Source organism: Hylobates moloch, unplaced genomic scaffold, assembly GCF_009828535.3.
Source record: "Hylobates moloch isolate HMO894 unplaced genomic scaffold, HMol_V3 SCAFFOLD_10, whole genome shotgun sequence".
In the NCBI taxonomy this organism is placed as follows: domain Eukaryota; kingdom Metazoa; phylum Chordata; class Mammalia; order Primates; family Hylobatidae; genus Hylobates; species Hylobates moloch.
The window spans coordinates 26,151,579-26,167,974 of record NW_026652285.1 but is presented as its reverse complement, the minus strand read 5'-3'; the positions used below and the strand labels follow the sequence as shown (position 1 = coordinate 26,167,974).

The 16,396-nt window shown below is 43.1% G+C and overlaps 1 protein-coding gene across 14 annotated transcripts in view; it reads right to left on the bottom strand.

Moving 5' to 3' along the window:
* ATP6V0A1 (ATPase H+ transporting V0 subunit a1) overlaps window positions 1-16,396 on the bottom strand; it is a 67,306-nt gene that overhangs the window by 38,829 nt on the left and 12,081 nt on the right. For 8 of the 14 annotated variants that reach the window (XM_032163675.3, XM_032163678.2, XM_032163679.3 and 5 more), the window contains exons 5-9: window positions 15,262-15,390; window positions 7,514-7,617; window positions 6,676-6,802; window positions 4,538-4,620; window positions 2,156-2,249 (exon numbers count right to left, since the gene is read on the bottom strand). In XM_032163675.3, the coding sequence (XP_032019566.1) occupies window positions 2,156-2,249; window positions 4,538-4,620; window positions 6,676-6,802; window positions 7,514-7,617; window positions 15,262-15,390 (537 nt within the window). The remainder of the gene's footprint in view (window positions 1-2,155; window positions 2,250-4,537; window positions 4,621-6,675; window positions 6,803-7,513; window positions 7,618-15,261; window positions 15,391-16,396) is intronic. The other 6 variants (XM_032761151.2, XM_032163680.3, XM_032163681.3 and 3 more) reach the window with 1 other exon arrangement.

Below are 16,396 nucleotides of genomic sequence, written 5' to 3'. Positions count from 1 at the left end.
CTAAAAATACAAAAATTAGCCAGGTATGGTGGCAGGCGCCTGTAATCACAGCTACTCGGGAGGCTGAGGCAGGAGAATTGCTTGAACCTAGGAGGCAGAGGTTGCAGTGAGCCGAGATCACGCCACTGCACTCTAGCCTGGGAGACAGAGCAAGACTCTGTCTCCAAAAAAAAAAAAAAAAGGCCACGCACGGTGGCTCATGCCTGTAATCCCAGCACTTTGGGAGGCCAAGGACGGCGGATCACGAGGTCAGGAGATTGAGACCATCCTGGCTAACATGGTGAAACCCCATCTCTACTAAAAATACAAAAAATTAACTGGGCGTGGTGGCAGGCGCCTGTATTCCCAGATACTTGGGAGGCTGAGGCAGGAGAATGGCGTGAACCCGGGAGGCGGAGCTTGCAGTGAGCCAAGATCATGCCACTGCACTACAGACTCCGTCTCAAAAAAAAAAAAAAAAAAAAAAAAAAAAAGAAATGGAAGTTACAACATATCTCTGACAATTCTGCCACTGCCAAAAGGAACTGCCTTTGGGATTAAGTATGTTTATTAATATTCTAAAGGGGCAATCATCACTTTTATTCTTTCAAAGGGAACAAAGCCCCCCTCACCAGCCTTTCCTTCCATGTACGCATAGTTCACAACTCCTCCCTCAGAGCCCTGTGATAACCGTGGTGTGCATAAACCACACTTACTGCAATTTGGCAAAACTCCAACACAGTCTCTTCTTGGGTACAAAAGTCACACCAGAGCTTTTTGGCTAGTCTGTGTGGTTAAGATCAAAGGTGACCACAAGGATGCATGCCGAGCTATTGGGACTGGCTGCCTCAGGAGGGTGTGTGGGAGAGGGCAGAACTGACTTCTCCGTCTTTTTAGATTGTTTGATATATATTTTTCTTAACTAAGCATACTTTTAAAAAATTATTATTATAAAAACTATCAGCTGGGCGCGGTGGCTCACGCCTGTAATCCCAGCACTTTGGGAGGCCAAGCAGGCAGATCACACGGTCAGGAGATCGAGATCATCCTGGCTAACACGGTGAAACCCCGTCTCTACTAAAAAATACAAAAAATTAGCTGGGCATGTGGCGGGCCCCTGTAGTCCCAGCTACTCGGGAGGCTGAGGCAGGAGAATGGCGTGAACCCGGGAGGCGGAGCTTGCAGTGAGCCGAGATCACGCCACTGCACTCCAGCCTGGGCGACAGAGTGAGACTCCGTCTCAAAAACAAACAAACAAACAAAACAAAAAACAAAAACACTATCTCAGACTTGGCTGGGCGCAGTGGCTCACACCTATAATCCCAGCACCTTGGGAAGCTGAGGCAGGTGGATCACTTGAGGTCAGGAGTTCAAGACCAGCCTGGCCAACATGGTAAAACCCCATCTCTACTAAAAATACAAAAATTAGGCCAGGCACAGTGATTCACACTTGTAATCCCAGCACTTTGGGAGGCTGAGGTGGGAGGATCACTTGAGGTCAGGAGTTTGAGACCAGCCTGGGCAACATGGTGAAACCCTGTCTCTACTAAAAATACAAAAATCAGCCAGGTTTAGTGGCACATGCTTGTAATCCCAGCTACTTGGGAGGATGAGGCAGGAGAATCGCTTGAACCTGAGAGGCAGAGGTTGCAGTGAGCCAAGATCACACCACTGCACTCCAGCCTGGGCAAAAGAGCGAGACTCTGTCTCAAAAAAATAAATAAAAATACAAAAATTAGTCGGACATGGTGGCAAATGCCTGTAAGCCCAGCTACTCAGGAGGCTGAGGCAGGAGGATCACTTGAGCCTAGGAGGCGGAGGTTGCAGTGAGCTGAGACAGTGCCACGGCACTCCAGCCTGGGTGACAGAGTGAGACTCTGTCTCAAAAAAAAAAAAAAAAATCTCAGACCCATGGAGAGGAATTGAATATGCTAGGCAACAACGATTCTAGATGCTTTGCATTCCTGTCTCGTTTGAGGATGGCTAATGCTATTTTTAACCATCATTCCCTGATACTTTCTCAGCTCCCAGAAGGACATATTACCCATGGACATTTCTTTTTTTGGTATCCTGGTTTGCTACAGGTGCCTTATAGAATATCAGCGTTTCAAGGAAGGAGAATGGTCTCGTATTCCAGTATTTCACAAAAAAAAATTCCCTCCAGCCTTCTGCATACCATTTGGAGATCATCAATCCTGGTATTCACTCCAGAAGCCATTTCCTTCCTCTCCTGTGGTGTCTCAGGACAGGGATAGAGTGAGGCTCGGAACCTGGAATGTAGGAACATCCAAGTTTCTTAACTTATCTAATTTAAATCATCTCAGAAAGTAATCCAAATGTACCAGAAGGACCAAAACATGATTAGGTCGGACCGATGTATTAAGTCAACACTATTTTTTTTTTTTTTTTTTTTTTTTTGAGACAGAGTTTCGCTCTGTCACCCAGGCTGGAGTGAAATGGCACGATCTCAGCTCACTGCAACCTCTGCCCCTGGGTTCAAGTGATTCTCCTGCCTCAGCCTCCCAAGTACCTGGGATTATAGGCGCCTGCTACCACACCTGGCTAATTTTTGTGTTTTTACTGGAGACAGGGTTTCACCATGTTGGCCAGGCTGATCTCGAACTCCTGACCTTAGGCGATCCACCCACCTCGGCCTTCCAAAGTGCTGGGATTACAGACATGAGCCACCATGCCCAGCCTAAGTCAACAATTAAGTGAAATGACCTGCAGACGGAGCAATTATAGCATCCGAACTATGTTGACATTCTCTGTAGCTATGAAATTCCTTGAGATTAAAAAAAAAAAAGTAAAGCAAATTATATTGTAAATTAATGGAGTAAGATGACATGGAAAAAATTCTGTCCCTAGACCAGGCACGGTGGCTCACACCTGTAATCCCAGCACTTTGGGAGGCTGAGGCAGGTGGATTGCTTGAGTCTAGGAGTTTAAGACCAGCCTGAGCAACATGGTGAAACCTCGTCTCCACAAAAAATACAAAAATTAGTCGGGCATGGTGGCACATGCATGTAGTCCCAGCTACTCATGAGGCTGAGGTGGGAGAATCGACTGAGCTCAGGAAGTCAAGGCTGCAGTGAGCTGTGATCATGCCACTGCACTTTAGCCTGGGCAATAGAGTGAGACACTGCCTCAAAAAAAAAAAAAAAAAAAAAGGCCGGGCACAGTGGCTTACGTCTGTAATACCAGTACTTTGAGAGCTGAGGCGGGCAGATCGCTTGAGATTAGGAGTTCGAGATCAGCCTGGCCAACATGGCAAAACCCCATCTCTACCAAAAATACAAAAATTAGCCAGGCGAGGTGGCATGCATCTGTAGTCCCAGCTACTCGGGAGGCTGAGGCAGGAGAATCGCTTGAACCCTGGAGGTGAAGATTGCAGTGAGCTGTGATTGTGCCACTGCACTCCAGCCTGGGTGGCAGCGCAAGACTCTGTCTAAAAAAAAAAAACTGTCCCTAAGGCAGAATTTCAGAAAATTTAAGGACATAGCATCTATGCTAAGTATGGAGACTCACTGTCCCAGAATAATACGGCATTTATAAACCATGAGTCCTTAAGAGTTATTTTTCCCCAAGTTAAGGAAATTATGGTCCTTTTTTTTCAGTTTTTAGTTTTTTATAGACATGGGGTCTCACTAAGTTGGCCAGGCTGGTCTTCAAATCCTGGGGTCAAGCAATCCTCCTGCCTCAGCCTCCCAAAGTGTTGAGATTACAGGCATGAGCCATTGTATCTGGCCACAACTGTGGTTCTGATGGTATTTTTTAAAATGAATTTAGGGCCAGGCACAGTGGTTCATACCTGTAATCTCAGCACTTTGGGAAGCTGAGGTGGGTGGATCACCTGAGGTCAGGAGTTCGAGACCAGCCTGGCCAACATGGCGAAACCCCATCTCTACTAAAAATACAAAAAAAATTAGCCGGGTGTGATGGCAGGTACCTATAATCCCAACTACTCAGGTGGCTGGAGAATCACTTGAACCTGGGAGGCAGAAGTGGCAGTGCTCCAAGATCGCACCACTGTACTCCAGCCTGGGCGTGGAGTGAGATTCGGTCAGAAAAAAAAAAAAAAAGAGAAAAAGAATTTAGTGGCTCACGCCTCTAATCCCAGCACTTTGGGAGGTTGAGATGGGCAGATCCCTTGAGTCCAGGAGTTCCAGGCCAGCCTGGGCAACATGGCAAAACCCCGTCTCTACAAAGAATACAAAAAATTAGCCAGTTATGGTGGTGCACGCTTGTAATCCCAGCTACCCTAGAGGCTGAGGCAGGAGAATCCCCTGAGCCCAGGCAGTCAAGGCTGCAGTGAGCCATGATCATGCCACTGCACTCCAGCTTGGGCGACAGAGTGAGATCCCCCGTCTGAACAACAAAAATAAAAATAAAAATGAATTCAGGCTATTTCTTATTGATTAAAACAGCCCCTAGCACTATTAAAATTAACTGTGTTGAGATAGACTAAAAAGGATTTGTATTTCACTATTCTGAACTTTAAGACTCAACAGTTGGGCAGCATGGCTGTGCACTCCTGGTAGAGGCATGCCTCTCTTACCCTTCACAGATTTTCTTGACTCTGTTTTTCAGCTGATCGCCTTGGAAGAAAATGATAAACACAGACTTGTGCACGTAGTCACCCTAGGCCCCAGAATAAAAAAACAAGACTTCAGACTTCTGCATCTGGATGAAAACCTCTTAAATAACCAACTCTTTTGATGATGTAAGAACAACAGGCAATCCTGCACTTTAACCACTGCCCTCACTCCATTTCCTAAGCTTCACTACCAAGAACGTCTGCCCTATAATCTCTAATTCACAAAAATCTTTCTCTATTTGTTTTTTTTTTTGACTCAACCAGGAGTTTGAAGCTAAGATGATGCTCCTCTTAGCACTGTTTAGACTTATTTACCAATTCAACTTTAAATCTTATATTGCCTGAATGATAAAAGTATAGGAGAGAAAAGAGAAGGACGCCATTTCTGTCCTGGGACTTAGAAATTCTTAGATAAAAGGGACTGAATAACTACAAGGAACTGAGTCCCTGGGAAGAATGCTGATATAGAATCTCACAATTCAAGGTAATCTGGACTTTATGGGGCAGGGAGGAAGGTAATCCATTCCAAATACCAAATTTATACCTGAAGTATGATGCAAGGACTGGAAGGAAAGATCAGAAAAAAAGGTATATGGCGTGTTAACCAGGATTGTCTCCGGTTGCCTGTATTTTCTCATAGTCATACACAGCATGTAGAGCTTTTATGATAACAAACAAAACTTTAGAAGGATAAAAGGAGATGAGGAGTGAAGAAAATTAGGCTCAAGGGTCTGAAATCCCTAAATTCTGTAGGCTAAACTAGAACCCATTCTTTGTGCAACCTGCTCTGTTACAGATATCCAGGGTCCCCATTTCTGGATTTGTTGATAAAATAACCTTTCTGTTGCCAAGAGGAAACTTGACTGAATATTCCTGAGAAAAGCTCCTCATTAATGTGATTGCAAATTACAGTGTTTCCACAACCCGATGGCCTTTGGCAAGATTGTGAAACTACACCCCTACGCAGGGGGTTCACCTGAAGTGTCACCACACTCCTCCACGGCATGGGGGATGAAAGCCCTGCAGCTGCACAGCCCACCCAATCTGAGAAATCTCACAATTCAATCTCTCTTTTTAGGTAAAGAACACTAATTTAAGAAATTCACAAGATAATTTAGAACAGAAAAACTAACTTTAGGTTTCTAAATAATACTAGTACAAAAGCAAAGTAAAATTTTTGCAGTACATTTATCTTTACTTGTGCTCCCTGAAATCAGGACTCACCACAACTAAATGCAGATTTAGACAATAAACTCTGTCCCATTATGGCAAATGACAAGATGTTAAACTGTTTCTACTTCCTGAAGTACTGGGTGGGGAAGATCATCCTATTTTGTGCGATATCTATTCTTAAACTAAGTTTCTAATCCTTCCAACAAACAAACAAAAAAACTTTACCAAGTAAAATTTCATCAGCTTATTAAGATCACAGTCTAGGAAATCTCTCCTTCTCTTTTTATACATGAATATTACCAAACTTGGGGCTGGGCATTGTGGCTCACGCCTATAATCCCAACACTTTGGGAGGCTGAGGCAGGCGGATCACTTGAGATCAGAAGTTCAAGATCAGCCTGGGCAACATGGTAAAACACTGTCTGTACTGAAAATACAGAAAAAAATTAGCCGGGCATCATGGCGCACGCCTGTCATCCCCAGCTACTCGGGAGGCTGAGGCAGGACAATCACTTGAACCCAGGAAGCGGAGGTTGTGGTGAGCTGAGATCGCACCACTGCACTCCAGCCTGGACAACAGAGTGAGACTCCACCTCAAAAAAAAAAAATTACCAAATTTGGAACCAGATGTCTTCTTGCTTTAATTTTCATAAAACGCAAATGAGTGAAAATAAAAATTTCCAATCAGAATAACATCTACACGGGTGAACTTGAAAATATGTATATGTCATGTATACATTATACATCCATATGTATATATGACAGGAATTAACTTAGAGGAAGTACTTCAAATTCTCCAATTAGAGCAGAGATAAAGATAATGGCTCCTCCGTGGAAGCGCTGGATTCAGGTGGCCCCATGCTATGTTACTGCTCTGGGCTCCCTTTACAAGACCTACTCCACAGGATGCAATCTCCTTGTCTTACAGTCACAGGATCCTCCAGCGGGTTCTCGATTTCAGCCTGTCGCAGGAACACATTTCCCCGGCATACCCGCCAAAGCATGCGCTCAAAAGTAGGGATGCGCTCCCGGTTAATGACACCAGCCACGAAGCTGTGGGGAGATGAGGCAGATTGGAAACTCTATTCCACGTCATGGGATGGAAGGTTTTAATACAAGTCTTTTTTATATCTATATCTATCTATATATATTTTTTTATTTTATTATACTTTAAGTTCTAGGGTATATGTGCACAACATGCAGGTTTGTTACATACGTATACATGTGCCATGTTGGTGTGCTGCACCCATTAACTCGTCATTTACATTAGGTATATCTCCTAATGCCCTCCCTCCCCTCTCCCTCCACCCCACAACAGGCCCCGGTGTGTGATGTTCCCCTTCCTGTGTCCAAGTGTTCTCATTGTTCAATTTCCAGCTATGAGTGAGAACATGCGGTGTTTGGTTTTTTATCCTTGTGATAGTTTGCTGAGAATGATGGTTTCCAGGTTCATTCATGTCCCTACAAAGGACAGGAACTCATCATTTTTTATGGCTGCATAGTATTCCATGGTGTATATGTGCCATACTTTCTTAATCCAGTCTATCACTGATAGACATTTGGGTTGGTTTAATACAAGTCTTATTCCCAGCTTCACTTATGGACCCAGCAGAGAGCTGACAGAGCAACTCAGGCATGAATCCAGAGTTGTAGGACTAAGAGGGCATATCCTGGTAGCAAGTGAATCCCCAGTCTCACTGCTCTTCTGAACAGCAGAGATGAACATGGCCCCACTGAATACAGAAAAGTTGACATGGCACTTACCCAAGTCTTAAAGGCGTGCCTCTTCCCATCTCACTTGGCTCCAAGAGGGATGAGGACTCTTCCAACAAGTCTGGATCCGCCATCTGCTGATGATGCAATTCAGCCTGAATTCACAAATCAATTAATATCTAATGAAAATAGTTAGTGGCATGCAGGGAACGAGGAACCAGGAGACAGGTTCAGAAAATAAGGATGAAAAAGAAAACAAACCACCAAAAGACAAGATATACCCATAAAAAGACAAGAAGAATAGGGGACGAAAACAAAGAAAATAAATTTGAGGTAAAGAAAGCATAATTGCCCCAGTAAAGCATCTGGGGAAATGGTTTTAGAAATAAGGAGCAAAAGGAAAAAAAATTAAGTGATGGTGACACGTATAAATCTGTTACTTGGTGGAAGCCATCTTCTCTCCTACGTTTCCCTGAATGAATGATGAAAGTGCCAGGAAATACCTCTGCATGTAGATAGGAAGCTAAAATATCTCTTCCTTTGGTGCAATAATGAAGAGGCTCTGCAGATACTCTCAACATTTAATTTCTAGGCAGCTACAAACTAGAACTTTCCCTATGTGAGAATGTGAAATACAGAGGCTCTCTTTCCAAGGAAGAAGCAAGGCACTGCCACTGTCTTTGAATGCTGTGAAGCCTGGAGAAAGACAGCAGGGGCAGCTCCAGATATCTACGTTTCCAGCCCCTTTAAAATTCAGAACATGAGAACTTTCAGCATGGCCATTTATAGAATGCTCCAAGCCATGGGATTTAAAGAGTATTTATGTCTTCAAAAGGATAAGAAGCACAATAGCTGGGCAGGCCTGTAAAAACATATCTGAATGTCCCATTTTCTGACTAGGAATCTTCTAAATAAGTTTACATAGGCTTTACAGTTGTAGGATTCTTGAGAACACAGCTCGAGAATCAAGTAAAGTAAAGGAAAAAAAACAGATAATAAACCAAACTAGAGCTCATGAGCTGGTTTAATTGGTAAGATTTAAAATGACTTCCACCATGACAGTTTATACAATGAAATGAAGAAGCATCTTCCCACACGTGGGTCTACATTTCCTAGCCTCTACCCAACTCATCCTACCACCCTTTACTCCCATCATAAAGGAGAAGCTGCTCCAAAAAACAAAACAAAAACCAGTCCAATCAACTTCTCCATTGCCTCATCTCCCCAACTCTAATATCCAGGCAATACTTGTTTGACCAAAAACTAGGAGTAAACCAGAACAATCATCCTCTTCAAAAGCACAATAAGACAAAAAGTCAGAAGAGTTTTTCTCTATCATTTTCATTCCAAATTTCAATTTGATTCTACCCCTGTCAGCCACACTCTTAAAAAGTAGCACAGGGACCATAACTTGATAAAGTCATGGGATCATAAACATAGCAAAAAGAGGGAAAAACTGTGTATAAACCAGATGTTAAGTCTGAAGGCCTAAAAAATAGAAAGCAATCGTTTTGAGAAGTAAGGATCAACACCAGAAGGCACAGAGAAATACTGTCATGAGATGGGAAAAGTTTAAGATGAGATCATGGAGACACTGGTTACCACTTGCTGTTACATGGAAGTTGAGGAGGTCTTTCGGTTTCTACTTACAATCAAATCAGCTGACTGCAAGCAACTTGTTTTCAGGATCCTGATGATTACAGCATTTCAACTTGTTCTTGGGTTATCCCTTGGCAAAAACCAGTGAGCCTGACTGCTACTCACAAGACTCCATCCTACTTGCCTGCATGTCTCACAAGACATGGTTTAAGTCAACCCTAAATATCAGACTCAATGCAAACACATGTGCTCTAAAGTGGACAACTGATGGAAAAGCAAACAGTACTTAGCAACTAGACTACTTCAAAGACTCTAGGACTCTCTGAGAATAAAAAACAACAAAATTAAAATTCAACAGAAACTTGCAATAATATTTGAATTGCTAATTTCACCACTTCATACTTAAGAATTCTATCTTAGAGAGAAAAGTTACAAATTTTTTTTTTTTTGAGACGGAGTCTCGCTCTGTCACCCAGGCTGGAGTGCAGTGGCGCGATCTCAGCTCACTGCAAGCTCCGCCTCCCGGGTTCACGCCATTCTCCTGCCTCAGCCTCTCCGAGTAGCTGGGACTACAGGCGCCCGCCACCACGCCCGGCTAATTTTTTGTATTTTTAGTAGAGACGGGGTTTCACCGTGGTCTGGATCTCCTGACCTCGTGATCCGCCCGCCTCGGCCTCCCAAAGTGCTGGTATTACAAGCGTGAGCCACCGCGCCTGGCCAGGCCTTTAAAACAGTATCTAAAACCATGTGGTTGAGAGTATGTAAATCTTAGAGCAGGAGTGTCTGATCTTTTGGCTTCCCTGGGCCACACTGGAAGAAGAACTGTCTTGGGCCACACACAAAATACACTATAATGATAACTAATGAGCTAAAAAAAAAAAATTGCAAAAAAAATCTCATAATGTTTTGAGAAAGTTTATGAATTTGTGTTGGGCCACATTCAAAGCTGTCCTGGGCCACATGAGGCCTGAGGGCCACGGGCTGGACAAGCTTGTCTTAAGGGTATCTGGGTTCTCTAATAACAACATTGTGAATATTCCTCTACATTACTTGCTATGCCCTCTGGTTTCTCCATTCAGATACTGAAAACCATGCCTTACAAAAAGGAAGTAGAAGAACTTCAGTTCTGTTTCTACAGCAATTAAGTATAAATAGCACATCCAGTTCAAGCTATGTCAATTACCAAGAACAAACAATTACTGCCATCTACATCAAGAAAAAAATTATATTTCATTACTTAAGATATTCACCCAGGTCCCAAAGGAAATGGCAGATGGGAAAGAAATAAAGAAAGCAGATGGATGGAAAACTGAGAAGGAAAGGAAAGCAGGGATCTGCATGCCATTAACCATTACTTTTCCAGTCTTCTTTACGTTCTCATATGTTATGGTGTTTATGGTAAAAGATGCAGAGAAATCTCTCCAGCTCTTACAGTTCTTCATAAGCAAGAAGACTGAGAAAAGGATAATCATTAACAAGTCATTTTAAATGCCCTAGATAAGAAATGACTAAGTCAAATTTGTAATCATCTTTAATAATAAGACTATTCAATATGTATTTTTCACCTTATACACACCCTGCCAATCATAACTCCTATGCCTACATATAGAATCATTTTCTGATATAGCCATTTCTGCTAACTCATTACTGTGAATTATTTATTATAGTCACCAAATTATACAAAATAAGGGTTTAAAACTGGTAGTGTTTTAGGCCCTTTGCAAATATTATAATTTCAGACATAGAAGAAAATCTCATCAAAAATCCTAAGTTTCCAACATTTGAGGGTCCCAAGTGTCCTATCTTTTGCATTATTTGAAGTGCACTCGCATGTACAGATGCAAAGTTGTGGCAGTGACACCTGAGCCTGCTGCTAGGCAGCAGCAGGGCAAGGTCTATGGAAAGGAACCTGGCTGAGGCTGTGAGCTAGCGCAAGAACAGGCAAGGCAGAGAGGTTCTTGCCAGGAGACTTCTTGCAATGCAGTGAGACTGCTGGGAATGGAAGGGGAATTGATGACAAAAGCAGCGTGAGAACCTCTCATAGCCACGGCCTTGTGCTCTAAGTACTTCCAGAGATTAAAAAAAAAAAAAAAAGTTTTGAATAAAATAGGAGGGGGAGGCTGGGTGCGGTGGCTCACACCTGTAATCCCAGCACTTTGGGAGGCTGAGGCAGTTGGACCCTGAGATCAGAGTTCGAGACCAGCCTGGCCAATATGGTGAAAACCCCGTCTCTACTAAAACTACAAAAATTAGCTGGGCATAGTGGTGCACACCTATAGTCACAGCTGTTCGGGAAGCTGAGGCAGGAGAATCGCTTGAACCCGGGAGGCGGGGGTTGCAGTGAGCCAAGATCGCACCACTGCACTCCAGCCTGGATGACAAAGCGAGACTCTGTCTCAAAAAAAAAAAAAAAAAAAAAAAATAGGAGGGGGAAAACAACCCAGCAGGAATAGGGCACAAAGATCATGAAGACTTAGAGTCTGTCTTTTCATAATAGGCATTTAGTGTTTAGACTTATTATTCACAAAATAAAGTTCCTAAATCCATAAATTATGCTTTTAAAATATCATTTTTCCAAGTGGTTCCTCTTATTTTCATTTTTACTAAGTTCTTTTCATTAGAAAATTAATAGTTTAAATAATTATTTCCCTTAAGGGAATCCATCTATCAGTCTTTATTTGGAATTTCTCCAAAAATGAACCATAATAGGAAGCTGGCTCTCATTCTTAAACTTACGAGGTCTTGAAAGACATTTTCATATGAGATAGCAATATCTCAGGAGTAAACTAAAGAGTATATCAAAAGGGAAAAAAATGGGGACAGGGACGGTAAAAGAATTAAGCTCCAAATAATGCTAAAAGGTAGCTGAGCTCTGACTACAAGGCCAGATTTACATCAGATCTGTGGGTAGCAGCTTGGACATGTTTAGAAAAGCACACATCTGTGAGCATATGAAAGCGTCATGTTCTGGGGTATTTCTTATGACTGAATGATACATTCCCTGAACACAGGGACCATGTCTTACTCATCTTGTGTCTCACAATGAGTAGGTGCTCATTATATGCTCAGCGAATTAGTGAACAAAAATACAATAATGTCTGGGCAGTGAGCATGCTGGAATTCCAGGTTCATTAAAAACATACGGCTTAAGTGGCGATGCCTATTGCAAAAGACCTTAAACACTTAAGAGTTAATCACACTGTCCCACACCGTCTAACGTGATGTCATTAGGGACTGGCGAAAGAAGTTACCACTAGTCTCAAAATTCTCGACTCCATGAGCAAGCTAAATAAATATTTGTACCTTCTGATTCTTGAAAGGACCAGGCAATTAAATTCATAGGAGTTTTTCCCCTTTCCCTTGCCCCAGCAGATCCTTTTAATTAAATGGCTTCTCTGAGTCAAATCCTTAAATTAGTGAGGAATGTATCACATCCTCAGCAGACTTTCTCTAGCCCAGCAGTTTTTAAACTAGCATGCCTGAGGATCACCTGGTAAATACAGACTGCTAGGCCTAACTCCCACAGTGTCTGATTCAGCAGGTCTAGGATGGAGACTGATAATTCATACTTCTGACAAGATTACAGGTGAGTCTGCTGCTGTTGTTTGAAAAACCCCTGCTCCAGTCTAGAGAATTATGGATATTTGATCTCCCCTCAAAAGACAAAAATGTCTGAGATGAGTCAGTTAAAAGCAATTTTTTTTTTTTTGAGATGGAGTCTTGCTCTTTCACCCAGGCTAGAGTGCAGTGGCACGATCTCAGCTCACTATAACCTCCGCCTCCCGGGTTCAAGCGATTCTCCTGCCTCAGCCTCATGAGTAGCTGGGATTATAGGCACCCGCCACCATGCCTGGCTAATTTTTGTATTTTTAGTAGAGACGGGGTTTCACCATGTTGGTCAGGCTGGTCTTGAACTCCTAACCTCGTGATCCCCCTGCCTCGGCCTCCCAAAGTGCTGGGATTATAGGCGTGAGCCACCGCGCCTGGCCTAAAAACAATTAAAAAAAATAAAAACTATACATATAAATTTAAAGTACAACTGAGAACACAGCAGATGCTAACTAAAATGGGCCTCTACCAGGCGCAGTGGCTCACACCTGTAATCCCAGCACTTTGGTAGACAGAGGTGGATGGATCACTTGAGGCTAGGGGTTCGAGACCAGCCTGGCCAACATGGTGAAACCGTGTCTCTACTGAAAATACAAAAATTAGCTGGGGGTGGTGGTGAGCACCTGTAATCCCAGCTCCTCGGGAGGCTGAGGCAGGAGAATTGCTTGAGCTTGGGAGGTGGAGGTTGCAGTGAGCTGAGATCACTCCACTGCACTCCAGCCTGGGCAACACAGTGAGACTTTGTCTCAAAAAAAAAAAAAACAAATGGGCCTCTATATTTAAAAGCTTTGCCAAGTTTTCCTGTGGAGCAAAGGAATTAAAGAACTTCATGGGAAGGCACATTGAACAGTGACTGTAACAATCCCTTAAGTGTCTAATATTGTCAATCCGGCGGCAAAGACACCTGTCAAGAAGACAGTTACTGTACTTTAGGCCATCAGAAAAACCACATCCAAGTTGAAAGCTAAGAATCCTCGCCAGGCTGAGTTAGGAGAAGGGAGCCTTCTGCAAGCCTTGCTCTTGATCCTTTCCATGGAGTCACCTCAGTACATTGTCACCTGGACTAAGTCACCTACATTTTTTTTGAGACAGTCTTGCTCTGTCCCCCACGCTGGAGTAAAGTGTCTTAATCTCTGCTCACTGCAACCTCTGCCTCCTGGGCTCAAGCAATCCCCTCACCTCAGCCTCCCGAGTAGCTGGAACTACAGGTGTGCACCACGATGCCTGACTAATTTTTGTATTTTTTGTAGAGACGGGGTTTCACCATGTTGCCCAGGCTGATTTCGAACTCCTGGGCTCAAGTGTCTGCCCACTTCACCCTTCCAAAGTACTGGGATTACAGGTGTGAGCCACCATGCCCAACCAAGTCACCTACATTTTTTTTTTTTTTTGAGACAGAGTCTTGCTCTGTCGCCCAGGCTGGAGTGCAGTGGCACAATCTCGGCTCACTGTAAGCTCCGCCTCCCGGGTTCATGCCATTCTTCTGCCTTAGCCTCCTGATTAGCTGGGACTACAGGCGCCCACCACCATGCCCGGCTGATTTTTTGTATTTTTTTGGTAGAGACGGGGTTTCACCGTGTTAGCCAGGATGGTCTCGATCTCTTGACCTCGTGATCTGCCCACCTCGGCTTCCCAAAGTGCTGGGATTACAGGCGTGAGCCACCGCGCCTGGCCTGCATTTTTTTTTTTTGAGATAGAGTCTCACTTTGTCGCCCAGGCTGGAGTGCAGTGGAGTGATCTCAGCTCACTGCAACATCCACCTCCCAGGTTCAAATGATTTTCCTGCCTCAGCCTCTCGAGTAGCTGGGATTACAGGCACCCACCACCTCACCCGGCTAGTTTTTGTATTTTTAGTAGAGACCGGGTTTCACCATGTTGGCCAGGCTGATCTTGAACTCCTGACCTCAGGTGATCCACCTGCCTCGGCCTCCCAAAGTGCAGGGACTACAGGCATGAGCCACCATGCCTGGCCTCACCTACATATTTAACCCAGTAACTTATTAATATTTTTTCCTCTAAGGTAATGCATCTAAGTTTATGTGATAATCCAGAAGTTTCAAACAAGCATCCCACCAATATTTTCCATGCAATAAATACAATGGAAAACTCTTGAAAAATTAGTGTGATGTGTGCTATCTGAAGTACTGAAAAATGTGCTCAAAGGTTTATAGGCAAACAGAGAATGAAATAAAAATTTGATGACAAAAGGTTTGGTGATTAAACCTTTGTTATAATTTTGTCTATAACCAAATGTTTGTTTCTTCAGCTTTGACCTTAAGCATATACTTACCTTATAAGTATAAATATAATGTAAAAATTTATACTAACTATGTTTATACAACTACTTCAGGGTTCCTTTCCTCATCTTGAGATGAAAAATTGAAGAAAATGTGAAAAAATGCAAAACCATGGCTGGTTGTGTACTGCATGAAAAATGGAACATAATCTCACATTTCTTTAACTAAAACAGGGTGCAAAAATGGCATTGCTTCCAAACTAGCAAATTAAAATAATTACTGGAATAAAAATATGGCCCACTTGTGTGAGTGTAATATCAGCTGCTCAAATACTAAAAGAAACAATAGTCTGACCTCATCAAAAAATTGCTGAGTTTTGCGAAGTATAAATTTTAATTCAGTCAGTTCCAGGAAGTTTCTCTTCAGAGCTTCCTGGTTTGTGTTGATTTCCTTCAGTTCATTTTCAATCTTCTCAAAATTGGCCTAGAGGAAAAAAGAAAATATATTAAGCTAAGCTCAATATGTTTGCTCTGAAAGACATTAAATGAATTCATCCCACAGAACTGTTGCCAAGCCGATAGTTCAAAGAGATCTTGGACTTGCCTAGCAAATACTGTGATTTTACTAGAGCAATTTTCTTTATGGAAATTTTTTTGCTTAAAATAATCTTTCCTGGGCTGAGGTGGGTGGATCACTTGAGGTCAGGAGTTTGAGACCAGCCTGACCAAAATGATGAAACCATGTCTCTACTAAAAATACAAAATTAGCTGGGCGTGTTGGCGCATGACTGTAGTCCCAGCTACTTGGGAGGCTGAAGCAGGAGAATCACTTGAACCCCGGAGGTGGAGGTTGCAGTAAGCCAAGATCACACCATTGTACTTCAGCTTGGGCAACAAGAGCAAAACTCTGTCTCATAAATAAATAAATAAATAATCTTTCCTGGCCGGGCATGGTGGCTCACTCCTGTAATCCCAGCACTTAGGGAGTCTGAGGTGGGTGGCTCATCTGAGGTCAGGAGTTCAAGACCAGCCTGGCCAAACATGGTGAAACCCCGTCTCTACTAAAAATACAAAAAAAATTAGCCAAGTGCAGTGGTGCATGCCTGTAATCCCAGCTACTTGGGAGGCTGAGGCAGGAGAATGGCTTGAACCCGGGAGGCGGAGGTTGCAGTGAGCCAAGATCGCAACACTGCACTCCAGGCTGGGTGAGAGAGCAAGACTCCGTCTGAAAAAAAAAAAAAATAGTCTTTCCTTTCTAAGTCATTGTGGAAGTCAAAAAAATAGTCTTTCTTTGCTTACACATTCTATTGTATACTTGGTAACTTTCTTAGGGGATTTCAGATGGATAAAATAATTACTGAGAAGTCTACTGGCTGCCCATTTAGTCTGCAAGATTAACCAACTAGTAGATAGGCCAGGTGTGGTAGCTCACACCTGTAATCCCAGTACTTTGGGAGGCTGAGGCAGGCGGATTGCTTGAGGTTAGGAGT